This window comes from Numida meleagris, chromosome 7, assembly GCF_002078875.1.
Source record: "Numida meleagris isolate 19003 breed g44 Domestic line chromosome 7, NumMel1.0, whole genome shotgun sequence".
In the NCBI taxonomy this organism is placed as follows: Eukaryota; Metazoa; Chordata; class Aves; order Galliformes; family Numididae; genus Numida; species Numida meleagris.
Genome location: NC_034415.1, coordinates 6,993,432 through 7,016,759, shown reverse-complemented (window position 1 = coordinate 7,016,759; position 23,328 = coordinate 6,993,432). Strand labels below are relative to the sequence as shown.

The 23,328-nt window shown below is 48.2% G+C and overlaps 1 protein-coding gene across 11 annotated transcripts in view; it reads left to right on the top strand.

Moving 5' to 3' along the window:
* The window catches only part of RASAL2 (RAS protein activator like 2), a 157,355-nt gene extending 134,659 nt beyond the window's left edge, over positions 1 to 22,696 (top strand). For 8 of the 11 annotated variants that reach the window (XM_021405476.1, XM_021405478.1, XM_021405479.1 and 5 more), the window contains 9 exons: positions 2,897 to 3,041; positions 3,876 to 4,112; positions 4,800 to 5,001; positions 7,576 to 7,775; positions 8,245 to 9,106; positions 12,358 to 12,492; positions 13,584 to 13,786; positions 14,283 to 14,370; positions 17,772 to 22,696. In XM_021405476.1, the coding sequence (XP_021261151.1) occupies positions 2,897 to 3,041; positions 3,876 to 4,112; positions 4,800 to 5,001; positions 7,576 to 7,775; positions 8,245 to 9,106; positions 12,358 to 12,492; positions 13,584 to 13,786; positions 14,283 to 14,370; positions 17,772 to 17,936 (2,237 nt within the window). In that variant the 3' untranslated portion in view covers positions 17,937 to 22,696. The other 3 variants (XM_021405477.1, XM_021405472.1, XM_021405473.1) reach the window with 2 other exon arrangements.

The window sequence follows — 23,328 nt, the reverse complement described above, 5'->3', positions numbered from 1 at the left end:
GGGACACAGGAGGTGGTCTGCACAAGAGCTGTTGCTCTAGCGATGAAGTTGGAATGGATCTTCCACACCCAGCATTGCTTTATAGCATTATCCCTTGTCCCCATGTTGTATTGACCCACAGGTTTGTCGGTGTGTGGTGAGCCCTCGCTCACCACGTGGATTGGTGACATGTCTGTCACAGCGTGGGTTCTCAGTTCTGCAGTGTGACTGAAGCTCTGTGTACCCACGTACATTTAGGAATGTGTGAGCAGCTCTCCAGACAGCAGAATACATGCTCTCTGCTCTTGATGCCTTTCCTCTCTGCAGAGGAAGGTGCTCATTGGTGCTTGTAGGAGTAGCACCCAAGGGAAGAGCTAACTTGATTTGTTACGGCTGAGTCCCTCTAAATGTTTACATCACAACGCTGTTTTTCTGGGCAACCTTCTTTTGTGTCTCTGGTGTTGGGGGTATGACAGCACGGTTACTTTGTGAGCAGTGCTGATTGTTCCACCTCTTCTATGACTGGGCTTAAAAAGGGGTTTTAACAGTGGAAATGGAGTGCTTTGTGTGTCAGGAGTGAGCCTGGTATCAGACGCAATCCAATTAGGTGGAAATTTCAGAGTTACGAATGCGAAGTATGTATTTCTCGTGTTGAAGAAGCTTCTGCAATCACTTTAAGACAGTGCCACCTCCTAGGGGGTTAAATGTAGCTAATTGCAAACATTAGCTGTGGTGTTAGCATCTGTTACATTGGAGCTGCCCACCCTAGCATTTGAGTGCAATGAGGGCATAACGTAGCAAGAAAACTCATGCTGAGGTGCTTCAGCCACAACTGTTGGCAAGGCTGGCACATTCCAGAGCAGCCACTGGAGTAACTCAGCCCTTGCCTTTGCCACAGAGCAACCAGTTCATCATATTTGTGTTAACCTTCTAAACAGGTAGCTGGCCCCTGCAGAAAAGGTCCTCAGGGAAACAGGGCTGGAGGGGATGAGGCGTGGGCAGGGGCTTAGTGAGCTCCTGACTGCATTTGTCCAAAGTGCTCTTCATTCACTGCATGATTAACGCTGCCTGGCCAACCTGCACTGTCCTAATGTTCAGTTACATGTCAGGGTGGACTCTGATAACTGTATTACTGCTCTGCTCTAGTCACAAGCCCTGGGAATTACTGTGCACACAACTGATGTCAGCATCCAGAGGACTAAAATGCATGTGCCCCTCTATGGTTTGCATTTACCACCTCCCCACCACTTCTGTTATCCAAGATTGCACAGTGAGCCACCCATCCCCCTGTTGTTCCTCAGATGAAGAAAGCTTTGGAAACTGATACAAGGGGAAGAAGCTGAGGGCAAAGCCAAGTTCCATGCCACATCCTTTCATAAAAGAAAACAGCAGCTTGCTTTCCCAGCAGTCTTGCTTGTTGTCAGCAATCTCAGATGCTGGCAAGTCATCAAGGCAATAGTTGGCTAAGTTAGTGCTCCAAGGGTCAGTATAGCTGGCCCTGTGGTTATGTGTGTTTTGGCTGTTTTTAAGTGTCATGAGCCTGTTCTGGTAGTCTTATTCTCAGGATGGAAGCACTGAGCACACGTCCCAGTCCTGGGCTCTCACTCAGTGTGAGCAGCAGGCTGCTTTGTGCTGTAAGATTGGAAGTCATAGGCACGAGGGATGGAAAATGCCCGGAGGCCATCCAGCCTGTCTGTGCCCGAGGGCAAGGTTGTTCACAGCAGTACTCGTTCTTGGTCAAGTTTTCAGTGTGCCCAGTCGGTTTGCTCAGATGCTGTGTTCTCTGAAAGGATTAACAACACTGTGCTGGGTGTTAGCTCTAGTACATTCATAAGAGCATTTTAATACGTGATGGAGGCAGGGCCTTGTGGACCTCAAAGAGTAAGTTTCAACTGTGGTTAAGCAAAAAAATATACCCAGCAAACAAGAGGCGAAACGGAGTTGGCTCGTACAGAAATGCTGTAAGTTGAGCAATTAAGTGATCTAGATGCCCTCAGCAGAAATGTTTTGGATCCCTACAAAAAAGCTTAAGATGTGTGACCTGCTTGGCTTGCAAGAACACTGCTGGCTTCAGGTGGGGGGGAAGCGCTGAGGGTTTTGATGAGAACAAAGCAAGAAGAACCAAAGGCCCCTTGCACAAACAAGCCTTTCAGCGTTAGCTCAGAGCCTGCAAGATCATCTGAGGAGATGAACTCAAGACATTGAATAATTAAAGGAATGAATGAAGGGGTTTGCCTTGTGATCGGTATGCTACCATAGATAGGAAAAGCAGTGAGTAGCTCATTCCAGCTCGTAAAAGGGAACTTCACCTGTTTTTCCATTGTGACACTGTAAGAGAGGGATTTTGAACGATGAGGGCTATGGAAATGCCGTGACATGGTGATGGAAGAGAACACTGGTAGTGCTTCCCTGGTCCTCTTATCGAAGAGCAAGGTGACACTCTTCAAAATTCAGGAAACGGTGAATTTAGAAAGAAGAAAAATAAATAACGTTGTCAAACGTATTTCCCACAGAAATTATGAAGACAAATAGCACGGGTTCATTTCTAAGGCTGTGGATAATCGTATGATTGATAATACAGTCGGAGCACGGAGTCGAATCCTGTTCTCCAGGCTGTAAATGAAGTGTCCGCCGGGGTTACAGCAAAGCCACGCTGTTATTGTGCCCGTGTGTGGGGGCAGCAAGGGCACGGGAGGCTGAGGCATTAGAGCAGCAGTTGTCTGATCTGCTACAGCAAATGCTGGTCTGAAAGAGCTGGGAGGAGCCGTGTCCCTACCAGCTGGTGTCTGGAGACGATTGCAGACACGGGGAGGAGAGGAGGCAGTTGCCAAGGAAAGGCATAAACAGGATTTAAAGGTGTGTCAAGGAGGCTTTCCGTGTAATTACCCTGGTTTGTCATCCTCTTCCCTTTGTCCAGGGGAGTTTATCAAGGCGTTGTATGAGTCAGATGAGAACTGTGAAGTGGATCCCAGCAAATGTTCATCCAGTGAATTAACAGACCATCAGAGCAACCTGAAAATGTGTTGTGAGCTGGCCTTCTGCAAGATTATCAATTCCTACTGGTGAGGCATCTCCCCTCCCCTTTCCCCCTCGTTAGGTGACTTGCTCAGGAGGTGCCCATTCCTCCTCTAAAGGTGAGAAAACAGTGGTACAGGGCAATAGCACAGACCCATGTGTCTTCCAATCCCACCTTTGCTGTCCTTGCTGTCTCACTACGCGTGAGACGGTATCGCAGGTGGAACTCGCCCCCAGGTCAGGGTGCTGCAGTGCAATGCACCATACCTACAGCAACTTCTGCTGGCATGCTCTGCCAAGGGAACTGCAGATGGGAGGGAATCCAATGTGAATACTGCAGCTGAGTTTGAGCTTGGGGTAAAAAATCTGAAAGTTGAGATATTCAGGGAAAGCTCTCAGCCCCTTACAGATCTGTAAAAATGAGCAGGAAAATGCAAGGAGGGAGGCAAAGTTGGCTGAGAGCTTTCTGTTAATCTCTGTTTCTGAGTGCCATTGCAAGAAAGGCCTTTCTGCTTCGGGGGAAGCACGTGAGGAGCACTGAGCGAGGTTAACAAGCAAGATAACAGTTGCAGTCATGGAGATGGGTTCCCTTTGTTTCTGATGTCCTAACGCCGTGTTTGCTCCCAAGTAGCCGTGGATGGCTAGTTCTTAGCTTGTAAGTCAGCGTGTCTGAAAAGGGCTTCGTCTAATAGATATTAAATGGGATGCTTTAAAGGGTACTTAAGTATCACCAGATTAAGTGAGGATCCAAGAATAGATGGCTAATGACATTTCCCAGCCTAGGGGAGACAAGAAAAAAATAAAAAATAAAGCCGATTACGATTTCTCACAGATAATTGTTCAGTTTGCTATATCTCACTGCCCTGTTTGTTCTTTTTCAGCGTGTTCCCTCGTGAGCTGAAGGAGGTGTTTGCATCCTGGAAGCAGCAGTGCCTGAGCAGGGGCAAGCAGGACATCAGCGAGCGGCTGATCAGTGCCTCCCTGTTCCTCCGCTTCCTGTGCCCTGCCATCATGTCCCCCAGCCTCTTCAGCCTCATGCAGGAGTATCCCGACGACCGGACATCTCGCACGCTCACGCTTATTGCTAAAGTCATTCAGAATCTCGCCAATTTTGCTAAGTAGGTGGTGACGGTAAAACTGAAGTCTGTGCCCCTAGGGCTGCAAGCGACCGTGGGTTGCTATGGAGCGAGGAGAGCCGGGCTTAGGAGTCGTGTCCGCACGCAGCACATTGAAGCCAGCTTTAGAAATGGAAGCAACTTGTCACTTAGATGCGAACCCTGTTCCCCTTGGGACACCTCAGTGCTGAGAGAGAGATTCTCTTTTTCACATGCGGATTTGGGCTGTGCTGAATTGGGTAGAGGGACTCCATATAAATCCAAGAGGAGAGTTGTGCATTAGCACGTTAGTGCGTATCCTATTTCAAAAGAAGAAAGACTCTTCCCACCAAGGAGCTTGACTTTCCCCCTCTCCTCCTCCAAAATTCCCAGCTGAATGGCAACAAGGGCATGGCTCTTGCATGGGAGGGAGTGCAGAGAAAGGGAGGAGAGAACAGGTTGCTGTGGCAGGGAGAGACGGGCTGAGCCCCTTGTTTGTATTGTGGTCAGTGAGTGGCTGGTATTTAAACATGGCCAAAAGCAGTGAATCTCTTACGTGGTGTACCCCGCTCTTTTTTTCCTCCCAGATCCGATCTTTAGAAAGGGAGATCTAAAGTTAAGCATGTAAATACTTGTCTGCAAGCACTTAGGCTCTGTATTTTCTACGGAGGTTATTGACTGGGTGTTCCCCCCCCCCCTCCTTTCTTGCAGGTTTGGTAACAAGGAAGAGTACATGGCTTTCATGAACGACTTTTTGGAACATGAGTGGGGGGGAATGAAGCGCTTTCTCCTGGAGATCTCTAATCCAGATACCATCTCAAACATGCCTGGATTTGAGGGCTATATAGACCTGGGCAGAGAGCTCTCAGTTTTGCATTCCCTCTTATGGGAGGTTGTGTCCCAACTTGATAAGGTAAAGCAGGCTGGAGGCCCGGGAGGGTGAATCCTGAGATTGTATCGTAGCAACTGTAAACACTGGGAAACATCAAGGGAGCAGCTGGAGCTTGCACTGGGGATAACTTATTCAGCAGCTTCGGAGAGGAATTTGTGATAGTGGTATTTCACAGCTGCTCTTACTCTGATTCCTGATCAGAGCACGTGAAGCGGTTGGGCTCCAGCAGTAGTGCAAACACTTAGCAGAGCCTCAAATAAGTCTGGATGTTAGAAGTGGAGAAGGCAGCACTTAAAAATGGGCCTGGAATTCTCGGAGCAGCCAGGTTCCTCAGAAATGATGTGGGAAAAAGGGAGGGTGTTTGGGCAGAAAGTGAAAATCTTGTAGCCCTTGTGGATGCTGGTGGTGGTACTTGGCTGCACGCTGGGCCCCACGCTGCTCCTCTGGTGCAGGGATGGGCTGGGCAGGCAGAACCCTTAGTATTAAACTGATCCAAAGCCAGCTGAGATGCTCTCATGTCTGCAGGTGAGGTTTAAGTGTGTAAGAGGGTGCCATGTAAAAACCTGGTTGGACTCTCAGCTTTATCCTGTAACAAAAGCGAGGTGCTTTCTGCCTCTGTATTGTGCTGGGATCAGATGCATTTCCCAGACTCCGTTCTTCTGATCACAATAGATGCTCGTTGCCAACGAGAAGCATCATTTCCGTTTAGCTATAGAAAGAGAAGAGGCATTTGTTTGCAGTGTAGCTTTCCAGAATCCCAAATTGTTAAAACCTTGATAACAAAGGCAGTTGATAAGGCTCAGAAAAGCTGAGCTGTGCTTCATCATTTCTTTTTTCCCATTGAACTATTCCGTATTTTAACTTTTGGAGGCACATTATTTAGTCCATATTCCGCTTATATTATCCTGTTTCTTTTGAAACTGGAGAGGTGAGGTGAGTTGAGGTGCACTCTTCCTATTTTTATTGCCCTCAGGTTTGCCAAAATGGTGATTTATTGGGTTCCTCTTTTCTCACAGTACATTCCTTAAAACAAAAATGAAAAAAAAATCTGAGCTTGTTGCGTCAGAGTAAACAGAAATATCCTTGTCTCGAAAAGACAATGCGTATTAATTGTCATTTGGTAACAATTTATGGCCTCGTTTGTCCCTTGAATTCATATGTGCACACAGCGTGCGTTCAGAATGTGGCAGGCAGTAAAGTCTGCTCTAAAGGCAGCTGAGCAGCATCAGGAAAACAAGCAAAGGGAGCTCTCAGACCATTTCCTCCATTTCTATAAGGCAGGGTGAACTCACCCAGTGTAGGTCCGGTGTCAGGTCAAAAGAAACCCGGCTCCAGCCTTTAGAACTGCAAATGGGTCCTTGCATTCAGTTCCTTTGAGCTGCTCTGGGAATGCAGATGCTGTAAATGCAGAGGAAAGGGGGGGAGCTGCACCTGGCTGGGCCATCAAAGCAGATCTGCTTTGCCCTTTCTGTTGGCTAGATGCATGGAGCAAGTGCTTGGCGGCTCACTTAGTGGTTTGCTAAAAGAAGAATTAAGGGGTAAAGTTACATTGCAGCGCTGCTTTACTGCAGGTAACGAGTGGGAAATGATGAGAGAAGTCACCTCTGAGATTTTAATAGGCACAGAAGTAGTGCTGGGAGAAAGTGTCTGCAAAGAGACCTCTCCTTGGAGTCAGACTGACTGACTATCTGCCTGCAGGAAAAATACGGATGTCTTTGAAGGGAATGGTTCTTGTGGCAGGGCTTTACCTGATGATAAACCTCCAGCATTTCCCCTTCTTCCTTCAGACCCGTGAGCCTGAAGATGCCCCACGGGTGGTATAGCCAGTGATCCTAAGGGACAGTGAGGGAGCCTGAATGAGCAGCCTTCCAGGGCCAGCTGCCCTCCCCTTGGCCCAGCCAGCACTGAGTGAAGGCTGCGTACTCCCAGGCTGCTGTGATAACATGGGGATGAGAATCGCTGATGTTTTCATGAAGTTACTCTTAAGTAGGGAAGAATGCCTTAGTTTTTGATAACAAGTTGCTACAGAAGTTGGCATTGGCGCAGGATGCCAAAAAGCAAATGAAAACTTTCCCTTTTCCCATCTCCCTCAACCCTTGCAAGTCCTGCCATGGTCCCCGTGAATGCCGCATCCCCTTGTCTGTTGGCATGCATTTCCTTCACCACATGACACCCTTTGCCTGGAAAGTTCCCCCCGCCAGCTGAATCTGTAGTCTGTGAATGCCCTTTAATGAATAGATACCATAGTTTTCACTTTGACCTCACCCAGCCTGGACTTAGTTTGCTTTGCATGAGAGTTTTGCATTGGAATGGCCGTAGTTTTGTTTTGTTGAGCATGATTTTTTTTTTTTTATTTTTGGAGGTCAATCCTAATTTCTTTTCTATTTCCTTTTCTTTCCTCAATGTCTGCTGCACCCCGTTTCGTCTCCTCCATCCATCTCGTCGCCGTGGTCACCCTGCTCCGTAACACTGCATTACGGTCCTGGCACACCCGCACACAACCACCCACCTTCCTTCCTTCCACCTCCGCCCCTCCGCCTCTGTGCATCGTTATCAAAAAACTGGCGGATGTCGCGGTGCTTGTTGTCCAATTAGGGTGAAAATTCCTTCCTACAGGCGACCGTGGCAAAACTGGGACCTCTCCCTCGTATTCTTGCTGACATCACCAAATCAATGACCAACCCCACGCCAATACAGCAGCAGCTGAGGCGTTTCACTGAGCACAGCTCTAGTCCAAACGTCAGTGGCAGTCTCTCCTCAGGGCTTCAGAAGATATTCGAGGACCCCACTGATGGGTATGTAACAGCCAGAGCTCGAAGGGAGACGGGGGGTACGGGCAGTTGTTGGGGACCAGCCTGCAGCTAGAGCTACAGGAGCTTCACACAGCTCCTGCTGGGTTCTGAGATGCACGAAATACGTAGCTCTGGTGAAGGGTTGAAGTGGAACGGGAAGCGCTCTGAAGTCTTGCTGGAAAGGGAGGTGTCTAAGTGGGGGGGGGGGATTTGGTGGGAATGGTTTGTGTTTCACCCGTGAAAAGTAAAGATGAAGCGCTTCTTGAGCCGAACTTAATTTTCAGAGTTGCAAGCGGTAATTAAGGAAGGTTGTGTTCTGACTTGAACACAGAGAGCTCACAAAAGGAAATCCAGTTCCTTGAAGCTTTTGGGGTAGAGGGGAGGTTTGAATGAGGTAAAGAGGTTTCTCTGGGACAGAACTCTCAGGGTCTTGGCTGCTTAAAAATGAACCAAACTGCTTTCTGCTCCACAGTGATTTGCATAAACTGAAGTCTCCAACCCAGGAAAACATAGACGGATATTTCAGGGGCAAGACCTTGCTGTTGGTTCAGCAGGCATCTACCCAGAGCATGACTTACTCAGATAAGGACGAAAGAGAAAGCATCTTGCCCAACGGACGTAGCATCTCCCTGATGGACCTGCAGGATCCCCACACCGCTCACAGCGACCACGCTTCCATGATGCACGACGTGCCTTTGCGCTTGGCCGGCAGCCAGCTCTCCATCACCCAGGTGGCAAACATCAAGCAGCTGTGGGAGACTCAGAGCACACCCCAGAGCGCTCCCCAGGTGAGGAGGCCGCTGCACCCGGCTTTGAACCAGCAGGGCAGCCTCCAGCCTCTGTCATTCCAGAACCCTGTTTACCATCTCAACAACCCGCCTCCGCCGCTGCCCAAGGCCTCCGTGGACTCCAGCCTGGAGAACCTGAGCACCGCCAGCTCCCGGAGCCGGAGCAACAGCGAAGACTTCAAACTGAGCGGGCCAAGCAACAGCAGCATGGAGGACTTCACCAAGCGCAGCACGCAGAGCGAGGACTTCTCCAGGAGGCACACGGTCCCGGACAAGCACGTCCCCATCGCGTTGCCCCGGCAGAACAGCAGCAGCCAGGCGCAGATCCGCAAAATGGACCAAGCTGGGCTGGGGGCCAGGGCCAAAGCGCCGCAGTCGCTGCCGCACAGCGCGTCCCTGCGCAGCACGGGCAGCATGTCGGCCGTGTCGGGGGCCATGGTGACTGAGCCCGTCCAGAACGGCAGCCGCTCCCGGCAGCAGTCGTCCTCCTCTAGGGAGAGCCCTGTCCCGAAGGTGAGGGCCATTCAGAGGCAGCAGACGCAGCAGGTAAGGAGAGTCTCTACCCAGGCGTTTTGTGCTCTGGTATTCCACTGGTTCCTGCATTGACCATCAAAGCTTTTTGATGTGGCACTGCTGCCCGGAGCTGTGGGTGCCCCAGGCCACGGATGGGCCCTGGGCAGCCTGAGCTGGGGGGTTAGGCTGCCCACACGGTGATCTTTAAGGTCCCTTCCAACCTAAGCTATTCTGTGATGTAAATTGAGCTGAATCATACTGGCTGACAGTGGCGCTGACCCTTGCTACTGGCCACAAATGGCCAGGCTTGTTACCATTACAAGCCCAGCAGGCCTAGCGTACCTATTAGTTTGGATGCTTTTGTACGGAAGCTTAACAAAAATGTTTTTCGTTTACTGAGGTAGCAGCATGCCTGCTGAAAGAAACAGAGCTTGAACGTTTCCCCACATAATAAAGTAGAGGAAGCTTTGTTCTAAGTCATAGTTAAGATTGCCAGGGGAGAACGCATTTGCCCTGTGGTGCTAATTTAAAAGCATAGCCACCTAAAAGCAGAGGAATAAACAAAGGCAAAATATCTTTGAATAAATTGCTGCCAAAACAAGAAATAATTAGAGGTGTCTTAAGCGTGGGGAGACCTGTATTTCACCATGATGCACCAACCTACCACTGGCCCCAAATAAATACTGCTTTTTCATTAATCATCCCAAACCATGAGTAATGCAAACACTTTCCGGAAAGGAGTGTTTGCGTGTAGCAATTCCTAATGCACTTTATCAATTGCTGTGAGACGAACCGCTGTAAATCAGGGTTTTCCTGTCAAAAAGCCAACGCTCCTTAACTTCAAAATGAAAAAAAAAAAAAAAAAAATCCTGTTGTGATTTGGCACGTAGGGAAAGTATTTCCTAAATGGGTGCAATATTAAGGGGAAAAATAAGTATTTAAATGCTTGACACTGCAGAGAGTGGAGAAAGTGTCTTGGCTGTGGGTCAGAGGGAAGGTGGTTGGTTTTAGGAATGCCCTGTAGCCTGTGGCTGGGTGCAGAGAGGCTCTCCGAGGCAACACCCGTGCTGCTCCTTGGGTTAAGTGCATTCTTCTGTGGTCACTGCAGGGATAAAGATGTGGGGCTCTGATTTGCCTGTCCTGCTTTTGAAGGACGTTCTGAGGTCCCACAAGACCTTCTAGGAAGGATGCTGCTCTGCACATAGGCACGAGGGAGGAGTTCAGCTTCAGAAAGTCGCAGCCACTGAGGCTGTGCTGTGCTGCCCGTGCAGCTACGTCTGTGCTGGAGCAGGAGCACTGCTGCAGGCATGGCTGTGCAGGGGAAGCTTTGGGCTTGTAAGGCAAAGCTGGTGGAGGAACTTCACTGCTGGCACAGGCTCCTGCTCTCTGGAGGCTTCGCTGCTGGCTCCCCATGGCAAGCTCTCTGGAATGGTGCAAATTAAAGGAAGCCAATCTAGCTGGTGTCCGGGAACCAAGAGCAACCAGGGCTCTAGAACTGCGGTACGAGGAGATCAGAAGCACTGAATCACAAAGCAAAGGCTGCTATGCCAAGTTGCTAATACCAAAACCATAATTGCTTATTGTTTGAAGTGCTTGTGTTTGCATCCTCCTTTTGAGCACGTGTTTCACATTTAGGCATGGATGAGGTGACAGGTTAAGTACGCTGAATACAACTGAGCCTAGTGCAGAGACAGTAGGAAATCTGCAGGCCAGGAACGACTTCCCTCTGCCCTAAGTAAATCTGTTACCTGTCCTTGTTTAGCATCAATGCAGTGTGTCTGCATGTATCTGTGTGCTCCGTAGCTGCACTGATACCTGCAGCTATGCCTGGCTTCAGGGCAGGCTCCTCCCCATCCCTTGTAGCAACGTGCATCTGCTTATTCTTCCACTTTCCTTCCCATGCTAATTGTTGGCACTGGGTTCACATGAGTACTTGCTCCTACTTTAGAGAAATCAATTTGTTCTTTCCTTCCCCACACCCCTGAGAAGTGCCTTGAAGTGTGCCAAAGTGAGCGGCCAACATTTTTTTGATGCAAATTCCACTCCATCCTTTTAATTGCAAATCGTGTTGTGGAATTCTGTTCTTATTTAATAAAAGAAAGAGCAAAAAGAGAAGTCGGGCATGTTTTTTTTCCAGGCATAGCTTTGTGGGCGTTATAATTATTAGACTCTGTTCTCCACAAGTCCCATTTGTTTCTGAATGCAGAGCGCGGCCCTTTGTTTGCTGGGAGAGGTCAGCTTTTGCCTTCCATTTCCATTTAGTAGGTAGGTGGGAACAGAAATGTCAGCGTGTTCCTCTGGGAGGGAGCAAAGAGGGGAATTAGTTCCTAGCAGGCATTTCTTTTTACCCTTGTAAATCGGGAACCTTTAGCATCTCGAGTGCTCGCCATCCTCCTGGTCTTCGTCAGCTCTCAGAATGTGGCTGCTGGAAGCACACAGCTCCTCACTGAGACATCAGCTCCTAAATGTGCCACGGAGCAGCCCTCGCTTCGTACAGCTGGAGGCAGTCTGCTCAGGGGCTGCTTGGGCACAAAGCGAAGCCGTGGCTGGGGAAGAAGTTGGTCTTTCTCATTTCTATCGAAACCCAGAGACAGTGTCGCTCTTGCAGGAGTAGTTATGCAAATTTCTGAGCTTATAAACTTGGCTTTGTCCCTGAGAACTGCTTGGAAGTTCGACCAAGTTTCCCCCAGCTGGATGGAGAGTTTGGGGTTTCTTTTTTGCAGCTTCCATTCCAGGCTCCCTTCGGCAGCCCTCCTGGCCCTGGGTCCCTTTCACGGCTGTAGCTGGGTGCAGATGCTACAGTAACCCTTGGAAATCTGATAGGCATCCCCATGTTAATGGCACACCATTGGCTCTTCCGAGTACCACCTTGCTGTCTCCCATCCACATTCCTGCCTGCAGCTCCTCAGCCCTCCGCCAGCCCCAACTTGTCTGACCAGAGCCAGCTGCACACACAGCTTTGTTGTTCTATTTTCTGTGAGACAGAAACCTCAGATTGAGACAGTCCTACTGAAAGTCTGGCGAAGGAGAGAAGTGGGTGTGAATGGGATCTGAAAGTGAGAATTTTCCCAGAGAAGCTCACCTAGACAAAAGAGGAATACGTTTTCTCAAGTGTGTTGGTTTTAGAGAGACTGCAGGGAGGATGAAGTATCTCTGCAAGAGAGGTTTTGGAGTCTGTGGATGCTGACAGATCCGTGGGCATTTTTCTCCTCCGAATGAACTATGTCAGAGCTGATTTGGGTGTAATTTCTTTGAAAAAATGCTTACAGGTGTCTCTGCTGCAGGTCCAGTCGCCTGTGGACTCGGCCACGATGTCACCAGTGGAAAGGACAGCGGCGTGGGTTCTCAATAACGGGCAGTACGAAGAAGTCGAGGAGGATGCAGAGCAGAACCCAGACGAAGCCAAGCATGCCGAGAAGGTACCTTTCATCCTGCATGGGCTGACTCGAGGGCTGCCAGCAGGTCCTGCCCATCCCAGATGTGGGTTTGGGGCAGCTGAGAGGTGCAGCCATGCCAGTCGTACCTTCAGACCCAGGCTGTGTGGGCACGGCTTCGTGCTTCATGTGCTGTCACACTCTGAGGCACAGAGTGCCGTGGATGAAAGCACTTTCAGGCTGCAGTAAATCAAGTGGCTGCACATGGACATAGCTCAGGGCTCACAGATTACAGGCTGGCATTTAGCATTTGCTTGCATCATGAGTCACGCTGCGTAAGTGCATTAGATTCTGCTCAAGTTATTATCTTTATGGCAACATCATAGCAGCATTATACTGCTGGTTTTTTATGCTTGGGAATTCTTTTAGTCATCACGACATTCCTTTTAAAAAAGAAACAACAACGTGATTGTTAAACCCAACTGTGTACGGTTCAGGATATGCCAAGTGACTGTGCACATCCCGGTAGCTGCAGTCCATCTTCCCCAGTAGCTGCATTCTGATTTTGTCCTGGCCTCCTCCTGAGGCGGACACCTGTCTCTGAGGTGGCACGGTGTTTGTGCACTGATGCAGAAATGGTTATCCAATAGCAAGTGGAAGGACAAAACTTCAGCCCTGTGAACTTGCAGCGAAAGATATACGCTGCCTTCAGCCTGGGACAAGTGGTTTCATGCTTTGGTCCTGGGGAATGCGCTGCTGGGGTGCTGCAGTGGCCCCTTTTCCAGTGTTTGATCCCATTTCTGCTGCTAGCAGCTTCTGTCTGGGAACACCTTGGGTCTGGAGTGACTGGGGATGTTAACAGCCCAGTCTGAGGAGCCATGTCAGAGCCATCAGACGCTTAGATTGTGCATGACATCCTACAGAGTGGGAATGGCTTGATGCTGAATGGGAGCTTACGTGCTGTTTTTCTCACTGGTTGGCCACAGCTGTTTGCTTGTCAGTTCATTTACTTCCATCAGTGTGTTTTTAATGGAAAAAGTGTTGGCCCTAAACAGCAGCAGCAGCAAAGGAAAACGATCTCATCTCTTCCTTCCCCCTTTGTGTCTGATCCTTCCCTTGTTTCTGTCTGTCTGCAGTACGAGCAAGAGATAGCGAAGCTGAAGGAGCGCTTGAAGGTGTCGAGCCGCCGGCTGGAGGAGTACGAGCGGCGGCTCCTGGTGCAGGAGCAGCAAATGCAGAAGCTGCTGATGGAGTACAAGTCCAGGCTGGAGGACAGCGAGGAGAGACTCCGCAGGCAACAGGAGGAGAAGGACAGCCAGATGAAAAGCATTATCAGCAGGTGAGGCTGGGGGAGCTTAGAACTGTGTAGGGCAAGAAGCTTCCCTGTGCCTTATGCTCTCTTTGACACTAAGGAAGGTAGAGCTGCTTGGGCAGTCTGACATCTGTAGAATGGTACTGTCCTGCCTTGGAAGTGAGAAAACTGAGATATGGATGTGGAAACTTGCCTCAGATTGCCAAGTAAGTGGAGGAAAAGATTTAGGAATTTGTAACGCTGGTCTCTGCTTTACTTAGAACTAGTCTCTTTGCTTTGTTTGGAATGTATACTGAAGGCTGTATTCTCTAGAACAGTTGCATTTTTGACTATATGCATTTTGAGAATTCTAAGGTGAGACAGCTGGGAGCGTGAGATGGATAAATAACCTTTCCAGAGTGCAGCAGAATTCTTTTCCTGCAGACCAGGACAATCGGAGAAGTCAAACCAAGAGGCCAGAGTACCTGAAACACTCTGGAAAAATACTAAACTGTCCTAATTTGTACTTCATTTTGTGCATCAGGCTCATGGCAGTTGAAGAGGAACTGAAGAAAGATCATGCAGAGATGCAAGCTGTCATCGATGCAAAGCAGAAAATTATTGATGCACAGGTAAGGAGCTCAGGATTCCCAAGAGCTAAGTGTTCTGTGCATAGAACCCATTATTTTCTCCTGTTGTCCTGCCCCGACATTGTTATCTAGCTCCCAAGCCAGTACCGGCTCATGGTGTTGCACATGTGACCTACTGCCTTCTAAGAGAGTTGGGTTTTTTAATTAATACAGACTACGCTGTCTGACACTGGCTTTTGAGAAAGCCTGGCAGCAAATCACAAGACCGGCTGCTTCTCCAAAATCTCCTCTGCTTTATGAGATCCCAAGGGGGCAAAGGAATAGTGGTGCATTGTGTAGACATCGTTCCAAGTGTGGGCCTGGGAACTCTGGAGAAGCTGTGCTTCATACCAGCATAGTTTAATTGCCATGTGCATGCATCTCAGCTATGCGAGCTGAAAGCACGGCTTTGAACGTTCCCGTCAAGACAAGAGAACGCTTGCCATGGAGCATTGCCCCGTGTAACCCCCTGTGTGGCATTTCACCCCATCCGACTGTCCGCGTCAGTCTCGGAGAAATGCCCCCTCTGCCACAAACCGCAGCGCTTGTCTCAGTCGACACGAGTTAGCTTTGGGAAGCGGGTCCTCGTGGGCAATGCATGTGGGTGTATGGTGTGGGATCATTTCAGCTTTTCTTCTGTGTCTGTGCTGATCCCGGAGAGCAAAGCTTGTCCAGCAGAACCCGAGACTGGTTTGGTATCTGCCTGCCACGTTGTGTTTGGGGTGTTTGCGTTTGGAGGATGTCTTTCCTGCTCCTGGGCTTTTCAGTAGACCCAGCTGTCAATTTTTATGGATAGTCTTTCAAAATTACCTTATTTCAGGAGTAACCCCAATTGTTTCACGAAGTTGTTTCCCTCAGTTGAACGCTGTTAAAGCCAGATTCAGAACAGACCCACCAGAGGAGCCCTAGTGTTTGCTGAGAAGCGTAGCAATCTAAGTCACATCTGGAAGATTTTTTCATAGTCTGTGATTCCCTTGGCAAAGGTTTGTAACAGGGACTAGACACCAAGAGGCCTTTTTCATGTGCAATTCGTGGAATGGAGTTGGAACCTGACTTATCACATTGGTTTGAAGAGAGGTGGCTGCAAGGAAACCTGGGTTTCTTGTGCTTCGTGACATGGCCACGAGATGCCTTTCAGGATTTGCTCTTTAGCCTTGCAATCAGGTGCAGCACCCACCACGAGCCCAGAGCATAAGTACAGCCCTGTCCTCAGCGCTGCTCACACCAGCTCTGGGCAGTGCCTGCTGTGCACAGCGGTGCCTGAGCCCCCCAAGCTGTCTGAGAGCCCCCCACTGAGCAGGGGAGGTCTGGCAGCGCTCTCCTTGGAGCTGCAAAGGGTACTAGCCCAGTTGCTATTGCAAGTGACATCTTCGCTGTGTTGAATTACAGGTCATTAATGGGAATGAGATAATTCAAACAGGCAAGTAAACCCAATCAGTTCTCTAGCTGAGCAGCACCCAGTCCTGGCCCAGCACACTGACCTACCCATTCCAGCTCCTCCCACTCCCTGTGCCCAATTCCTGCGTGTTAGACCTGTTGGATAGGTTGTGTTTTCCTTCGAGTGAGAAGACGCCTCTACTCACCGAGCTCATTTTCCAAATATAGGTTCCCAGCAGCCTGCAGACTGGTACAGAGAGCACTCACCAGTGCCAGAAAATCACCAGCCTTTCACTTTTAACAGTCTGTAAAGACATTCCTTAGGAAGAAAATGTAATTTTGAAGTGCGTATTCCAAGTGCTTACTGGAATACGTACATATTGGAAATTTAGTCCGAGGAGGAGGAGCTTTAACTTGAAGAACACATTTCTGCAAAAGCAGTTGGCTTTTTCACAGGATTTATTGCAGCGTGGGGGAAAGGTTAAGGCCCTCGTCTCCTCCACAGTCAGTGCTCCCTGCTCAGGGGAAGCAGCAGGGTGCTGGGGTGGGCTGCAGCCTGCCTTCCTGTTTGTTGACTCCTGCTTCCTCCTCCATTTGCTCTGCAACGCAGAGGTTGGTCTCTCCAGGGCTGCAGCGTAAGCAGTAGTTACGTTCTGCTTTGTTTTTGCACCCCGCCGTTTCCCCCTGTGGGGAGGCCCCTTGAGAAAAGCAGGCATGACTTGATTACAGCAGTACCACGCAGCCACCGTGCTGGGATCAAAATCTCAAGGGGCTGTTTGTAGCACTTACGTTTCCTCAGCAGTTTGCCTGAACCGTCCCTCAATGTCTGTGCCTCCTGTACATCATTTTCCTTCCATTTTGTTTCTCGATGGGCTGGACTGAGAAGAGTTCCTGCATGCGACCTTTTTCATTCAAGTGAGTTAGTCATTTTTCCTTCTCAAAGTGCAAAACACAGTCGGCTGGTAGCGTGGAGAGCGTATGGGCCTGCTGCCATCTCTGTTGCTGCTCTGTGTGGCTGCATTGTTTTTATTTATTTATTTTTTTTAGAGAAGATGAAAACTGCCACTCCTAGTTGTGCCAGCAGCTCTTCAGCTTGACCCTTCAGTGCTATATCCCACTGCAGATAATCTAGCTGTTATGAGGCTGGATTTTGTCGATGGGTTTTTAGGGTTTCTTTTAATAAATTCAGCATACATCCTTTAGCTCTGTGACTCCTCCTGCTAAAAGAGGAGGCTGGAAGAACCAAAACTGGGATGTGGGAACCCAGGATTGGGTAGAGCCCGGGAGCGGCTCCGAGCTGGAATGGGTCTAGGAGCAGCGTGTTCAGTGTTTGTTCTTTGTGTTCTGTCCATGGCATCTCCCCCTCCACCCACACTGCCCTGTTTCTCCTTCACCTCGAGTAACCCCTTAGTTGTAGCTTTTGGCTGCTTCTCTGTGTTGCTATTGCACCCTCGCTCCTGCTGGTGACTGCAGGCTGCCATCATTTGCTTTTTTTCCATTTAATTTCAAACATACCATCGGTTTATTCTGAGCACACTCCATCCCAAATACAGAGACGATGGCCATATTAGATACCACCTGCACTCTTCTCTGCCAGATGAAAACCACCACTTTTATTTTCTGCTGCCTGTTTCTGTTTTTTTCTAACGCATTAAAAGGAAATATTGGCTATTGTTATTAACGCCAGCACCCGTGCCCACCTCCTCCCCCATCCATGGCAAAACGCTGCATTTCCATCCGCCTCGGCTGGAGGCTGTCTGGAGGGAGCTCACCACGTAACTTTGACTCACCGTCACCTTCCATCATGCCAAAGGCCAGGAGGGCCCGTGGGGCCACGCCACCCCAAGAAAACAGAAAGAGGCAGACATCCCATCATACCAGAGAATGTTAGCTGAGCTGCCTCGGCCTAGAAATCATCTGGAGACGCTGTCTCGGCCGCGGGTCCCGGAAAATCCCCGTAACGCAGGTTGCGGGGCAGAGGAGGTTCGTTTGGAAGGAGCTCTGACGCTGTGGGGTGTTTGTTGCAGGAGAAGCGGATCGTGTCCCTGGACTCCGCCAACACGCGGCTGATGAGTGCCCTGACGCAAGTGAAGGAGCGCTACAGCATGCAAGTCCGCAATGGCATCTCCCCCACCAACCCCACCAAGCTTTCCATCACGGAGAATGGTGAATTCAAGAACAGCAGCTGCTAACTGGGCAGACGCTGCCGGCCATCTTCCCAGGGGAAGGGCAGGAGGGAGCGGACTCGAGAAACTCCAGCGACGGTCCCCCCCCTTCCCCTGACAGGTTTACATGATGCTGCTAATAAAAAGAAAATCGGAAAGAACTCTGAACAGTGGGCTTTAATTCCCCACTCGAGGCCAGGAGAATCAGGCTCCCGAGAGCAAGTCCTTCCATATCACTGTGTAAATAGAGGGAGCGCTGGGTCGTGTACAGAAAACGCCGATGTAATATACCAAAAGGAAGTGAATACTGTAGATTTTTTTAATTATTGCTATTTTTATTATTTTTTTTTTTCCTGTTGTTGAAAGCACTGCAGTCCTTGGAGAAGGAAGAGGGGAGTGTGAGTGCATGTGTGTTGTGGGTGAGAGAGATGAGCAGTGGGTTGCATTAGATAGCAGCTGTATATATCAGGCTGACTGATGCAAGTGCATGAGTGGAGTGAAATGAATTCTGTAACAAAACTCATCCGCTGATTTTATTCCTCTCTTCTCTGGTTGTCCTTTAACCGAATGCCAACTCAATAGCAAACGTTTTAGCAAGAAAATTGTCTCTTGCTGGCTCCTGTACCTGCCTTTGGTAGGATTCCAGCAAAAAGAAAATACTCTAAACAAGGTAAAATCTTGGAGCAGTGATCTCGTTTCCTTGCATTTGCACACAGTCAGGCTTCCCAGCAAACAGACAGAGGGAATCTGCAGTTTTCAAGGTAGGATTCTTTTTTTACCCCAGTTTTAATGCAGTTTGTATTTTCTGTTTTGAGAATTTACAGACCTGTAAGTACTTTTTTGTTTTTAATTTCGATCCAGTCTTTACTTTGTGCACCGTGCAGTGACACCCTGAATTATTCCCTGCACTCCGTCAGGAGCAATCAGGTCAATGTTCTGAGGAAAGGGCTAACCAAAGGGCGCCCGTGCCCAGCAAGTAGAATTCTGTATGCAAAACTTCAGTTTTCCTGGCAGATTTCTTCAGCTCTGTCCTCTTCACTTTCACTGTTTCAGCCACCAGCTTAGCCAGACTAATTCCACTTAAAGGCAAGAGCTTCCATTTCCACTGGAATTTGCCTTTCTGTGGATGTTTTTAAGGGTTTCGTTTTGAAGTTCTTTACACTCTCTTATTTTTCTTAAGGATTTTTGACTTAACTTTCGTCTCTAATTATTTTCAGTTGCATTTCGTAGAAGCATATTTGCAGGCTCTGTGTCGGTGTGTGTATCATTACAAGTACAAAGTGACCTTCTCGTGGAAGACTGTCAGCTGGTAAAGGATGAACAACAAATGGCACAGTATTGCCAGTTCTCATGATTTCATCATGTACCCCAATACTTAGTCTGAGGTTCTTCTGAAGTCAAGTGGTGTGTGACTCTTTGCTTTCAGCTGATGGTATGCGATTGTAGCCCCTAATCTCTGAAGGTAAATACCATTTTTGCAGCGGCAATTTTTGAATTACATGAGCACACTGATAACGAGTGTGATTTACCATTCAAACAAGTTTTGGAAATTGGAAAAGTTGATGTTGAAACCCCAAAAGGGTGCCCTGGGTGATGTGTCTAGCAAGCAGGAACAAGCCAGTGGGATGAATGTGGGGGTACCTGCCTGAAATTGCATAGCCTGGGACAAGGAGGAGGTCAGAGCTGATTATCCTTTCTGGCCTCAGTTTATGAATCTCTAGAATTGTACTACATTAAAAACAAAGGGGTTTCTAAGCCAGTCCCATAACTGCTTGAGATGGGCCCGCGTTGCCCTGAACGTGAAGGACTGGCAATACTGAGGCCTCAAATTCAGTGTCTGTTGTGGAGTTTGTTTGTTGTTTGCGAATGAATTAATCTTTGTGGGCAATCTTCAGTTTGTAACACAGAATGTTAGCTGTTCTACCTTGGTGGTTGTGAGTTGAGATGTTTAAGTTAAACACGGTCACAGAAGTATGTTACGTTACTAACTATGGGCGCATACAGAGACCACATCTCTGCCTGCACTGTAGGAAGGAAAATGCTGTCACTTACATCTGAGGGAGACCTGTCTGCAGTGAGTTGGGATTTATCCTCAGTGCTCAGCTCTTCCCGCTCAAAGCCTCTCTCTGGCTGCCTGAATGTGACTCGGTCCTACAGGCCCAGCAGCATCCCTGCCCACTTCTTGGTGCACAGCATTTGCTCAGCAGTGATTTCTTTTCAGTACTTTCAGAGTTGTCCTCCCACTCTGGGTCGCTGCTGACTCTGCTTTGATCTTCCAGGTGTGCCCTTCCGTTCCTTCTCCTTTCCCTCCTCCTCCGTGCATCGCAGCCATAGGCACTCTATCTTGTGAGTAACTCATTTACAAGAGCAACCCCTCTTTTAGTTGAGTATTTTTGTGTGATTTGCATCTCCCCTTTGCTACGTGCTCTGATTTCACAGCTGCATCCTGGGAAGTTTGCTCCCAAAAGTAGCCTTTGCAGGTGGGCATGTCTATTGCTCGTTTAACAAGCAGTGCAGACCAGGAGTGCTCTGTGACTGAGACAGAGCTAGTAGTCATGTGAGCATATCGACTAGAGCAAGGCAGAAGCAGGTATGTCATTCTGGCCGCATTTGTCTAACATGAATTTGAGAATTCCTTTTCAGAACTCCCCAGCTTTCCCGTTGTCCTTCAGCGATTGCTGCTTGACCTGTTTGGTTCAGTGCTATAGATTCCAAGGCGTCTGCTTTGGTTTCTGCAGAGAAATGCAGTAGGGGCAACATTTCAGTCCTGATTTCTTTAGAGGGGAAATAATACCTGTTCCAGTGTTGATGCATGAGCTATTCAGGGTGTATCATTCTGAATAGTGTACCTTCTCATGTGCATTTCTTAAGCTTATAGGCTGGGAAGAGCTGCTGTTCTGAAGGAATCTGACCCAGGGTATCATCCTCACAGCTTGTTGCTAGGCCAGTTGTACCTCTTCTATTTCAATTTCTACCCTAAAGTGCAAAATGTATTCCTCTGTCTCCTTGTACAGAGGAGAAGCTGCCCACTGACCCAAAAGGGGGTGAGGGTTATGCTGCAAGACTAAAATTGATGAGCTGCAGTACAGAATGTTATGTTCCTGAGTTCTGCAGGCAGCTGTCTCTCCTTGTTTGTCACCAGGCAGCTTTCTAGAGAAATCTTAAGCTACTTCAAGCTGACAATATGTGAAAATGCCAGCTTCTATTCTGCCCAGTCTGATAAAATTCAAGTGATACTGAACCACGTGGCAGCCAAAAGCTGTGTCTCTTTTGGAACAAGAACCCTAGCTGGGCCCCATCTCATTCTTTTTAAGACTAACAGCCAGTGGGTCTCTGCAGCAGTGAGTGGAAAGGTAAACAGTGCAAAAAGCTGATGATAAGCATTATAGACCGTGGTTCATACATTCAGCAAATTGATCAGGCTGTGCTAATGCTATTGCAAGCAACTGCTGCTGTCATTTAGAAACAGCTGAAGTAATGAAGTAATAAAATGTAATAACCTGTCAGAGTAATACTCCGGTATTCCTAGGTGTGAGGCAGAAAAGTTTCCCATCTCAGTCCTCGCTGGCCACGTCGCTCTGTCGTTGCATGTTCTAGGGCACGTCGTTGCTGTTCTAGGGCAACTTCCCAGACCACAAAGCCACTCACAACAGAGCAAGCGCAGCCATGAAGTGTGTCCTGTAAACGCCCATCCGTTGCAGCTCAAGGATTTCACACCTTTTTGTAAGGGAAATAGGCAGATTTCACATCCAGGATGCACCAGCTGTGATACCCCTGCTGCGCTGGAAATGGGCAGCTACGTGTCAAAGCACAGGTTCATACAGCTCCACGTTTTACAGCTGTCCTCTGCAGCGGAATAACTCTAAGCAGCAGATCCAGAGCAGCATGGAAAGGGATGTGTATGCGTTGTAGTAAAGAGAATATGAAGGGTATCAGTCATAAATTCTGTATCCATCCATCAGAGAAATGGATTTTACTCTCTGTTCTTGCAATTGCTTTGGGTTGGCTTAGGCTTTTTTTTTTTTTACACCATATGTTAATGTCATGTTTTAATGCTTTCTTTAACCACCAGCTTTGAACATCATCTGCAAACTCAGTGGTTGTAGTCAGTCTGTTTTACAGCAGTGCCTGTGGGGTGTGCCAGCAGTGTCTGTGTGCTCAGATCACCGTGTATGTATGAATTCTGTCTGTGTCCTGCGAAAATGTCTGTGTCGTTTCTGGAGAACAAGTCCTGTCCAAGTCGAACCATTAAATGTAAATAATAAAATCTTTCATTAGCGTGGTCAGCCACAGGTATCCAGCTGAGCATGACGGAGCAAAAGGGTTAAATTTAGGCTGATGCTCTCCGGTGTTTCCTTCCCTACGGTCAGCTAGCTCCCAGGAGAGAGAGCTTGTCATTGCAGGTCATGGCTGCCAGGAATCCTACCTGTAAAAATAGATTTTCTGTCTCAAGGGCCTTAATAAGAGTGTTATTACACAGAACTGTTTTGCAATGATAGCTCTAAATAATTTATTTTTTATTTCAACAAAGTACACCTTAAGAAGTAATAAACTTGTTTTTTCAAGCCGTATTTTTATGCTAGTAGCACTGGACTGTTTGGTCTCTGAGATCCATTTCTGCATTTCATTGCCTGGGTTTGTTCTAAAGAAGATTTATTTTTGTTCTGTGAATAATTTTTGAAGGTTCTTGTAATATGTACAGATATAGATACATTTGAGGTCTTTTATTGATATTCCTACAAAGAATACAAATAAACTTTAACTTTAAACAGTTTGGACTCGGTAAACCTGTGCTGCTGTAAAGTTCTGCTCTTTCTCTGCCACCCACTGCCAGGAAGCAGCTGGTGCTGTGCAGGGAGAGAGCGACAGGCTGTGGAGACACAGGGAATCGCTCCCTGCTTCTCTGGGGCGTGGGGTTTTCATGTGGAATAGGAAGCGGTGGAAGGAGGAACCTGGGATTAATTAATGTGTTTCTGCCACTCCTGCTGGGAATGTGAATGTGAATGTGATCAGCCCGATCTTTTTGCTTGGCCAATTGCTCTTTTCCAGGTTCTCGTGCACCAGCCCGAAGCTGCAGTGTTTGAACCACAGACGTACAGAGGAATGTTTAGTCACAGGTTCACATCGAGTGCTAGATTCTAAGTCATCTCTACTTATCCTTTCCTTTGTATGTGAGATGTTGTTTATAGTAAGAGGAAAAAAAAAACATTATTGAATGTAAAATCTGCAAATCTATTATTGCTAATATTTTTTTAAATTTTTTTTTTTAACACGCTGTTCTATTTTTCCATCATTTTGCAGCCTGCAAAACACACACAGCCAACTTCTAGCAGCTCCTGTGTACCTCCACCCTGGCCCTACGCTTTGTTCTGTTCCAGTCCCCTGCGTGTTCTGCCTTGTTCTTGCTTAGGCTGTAAGT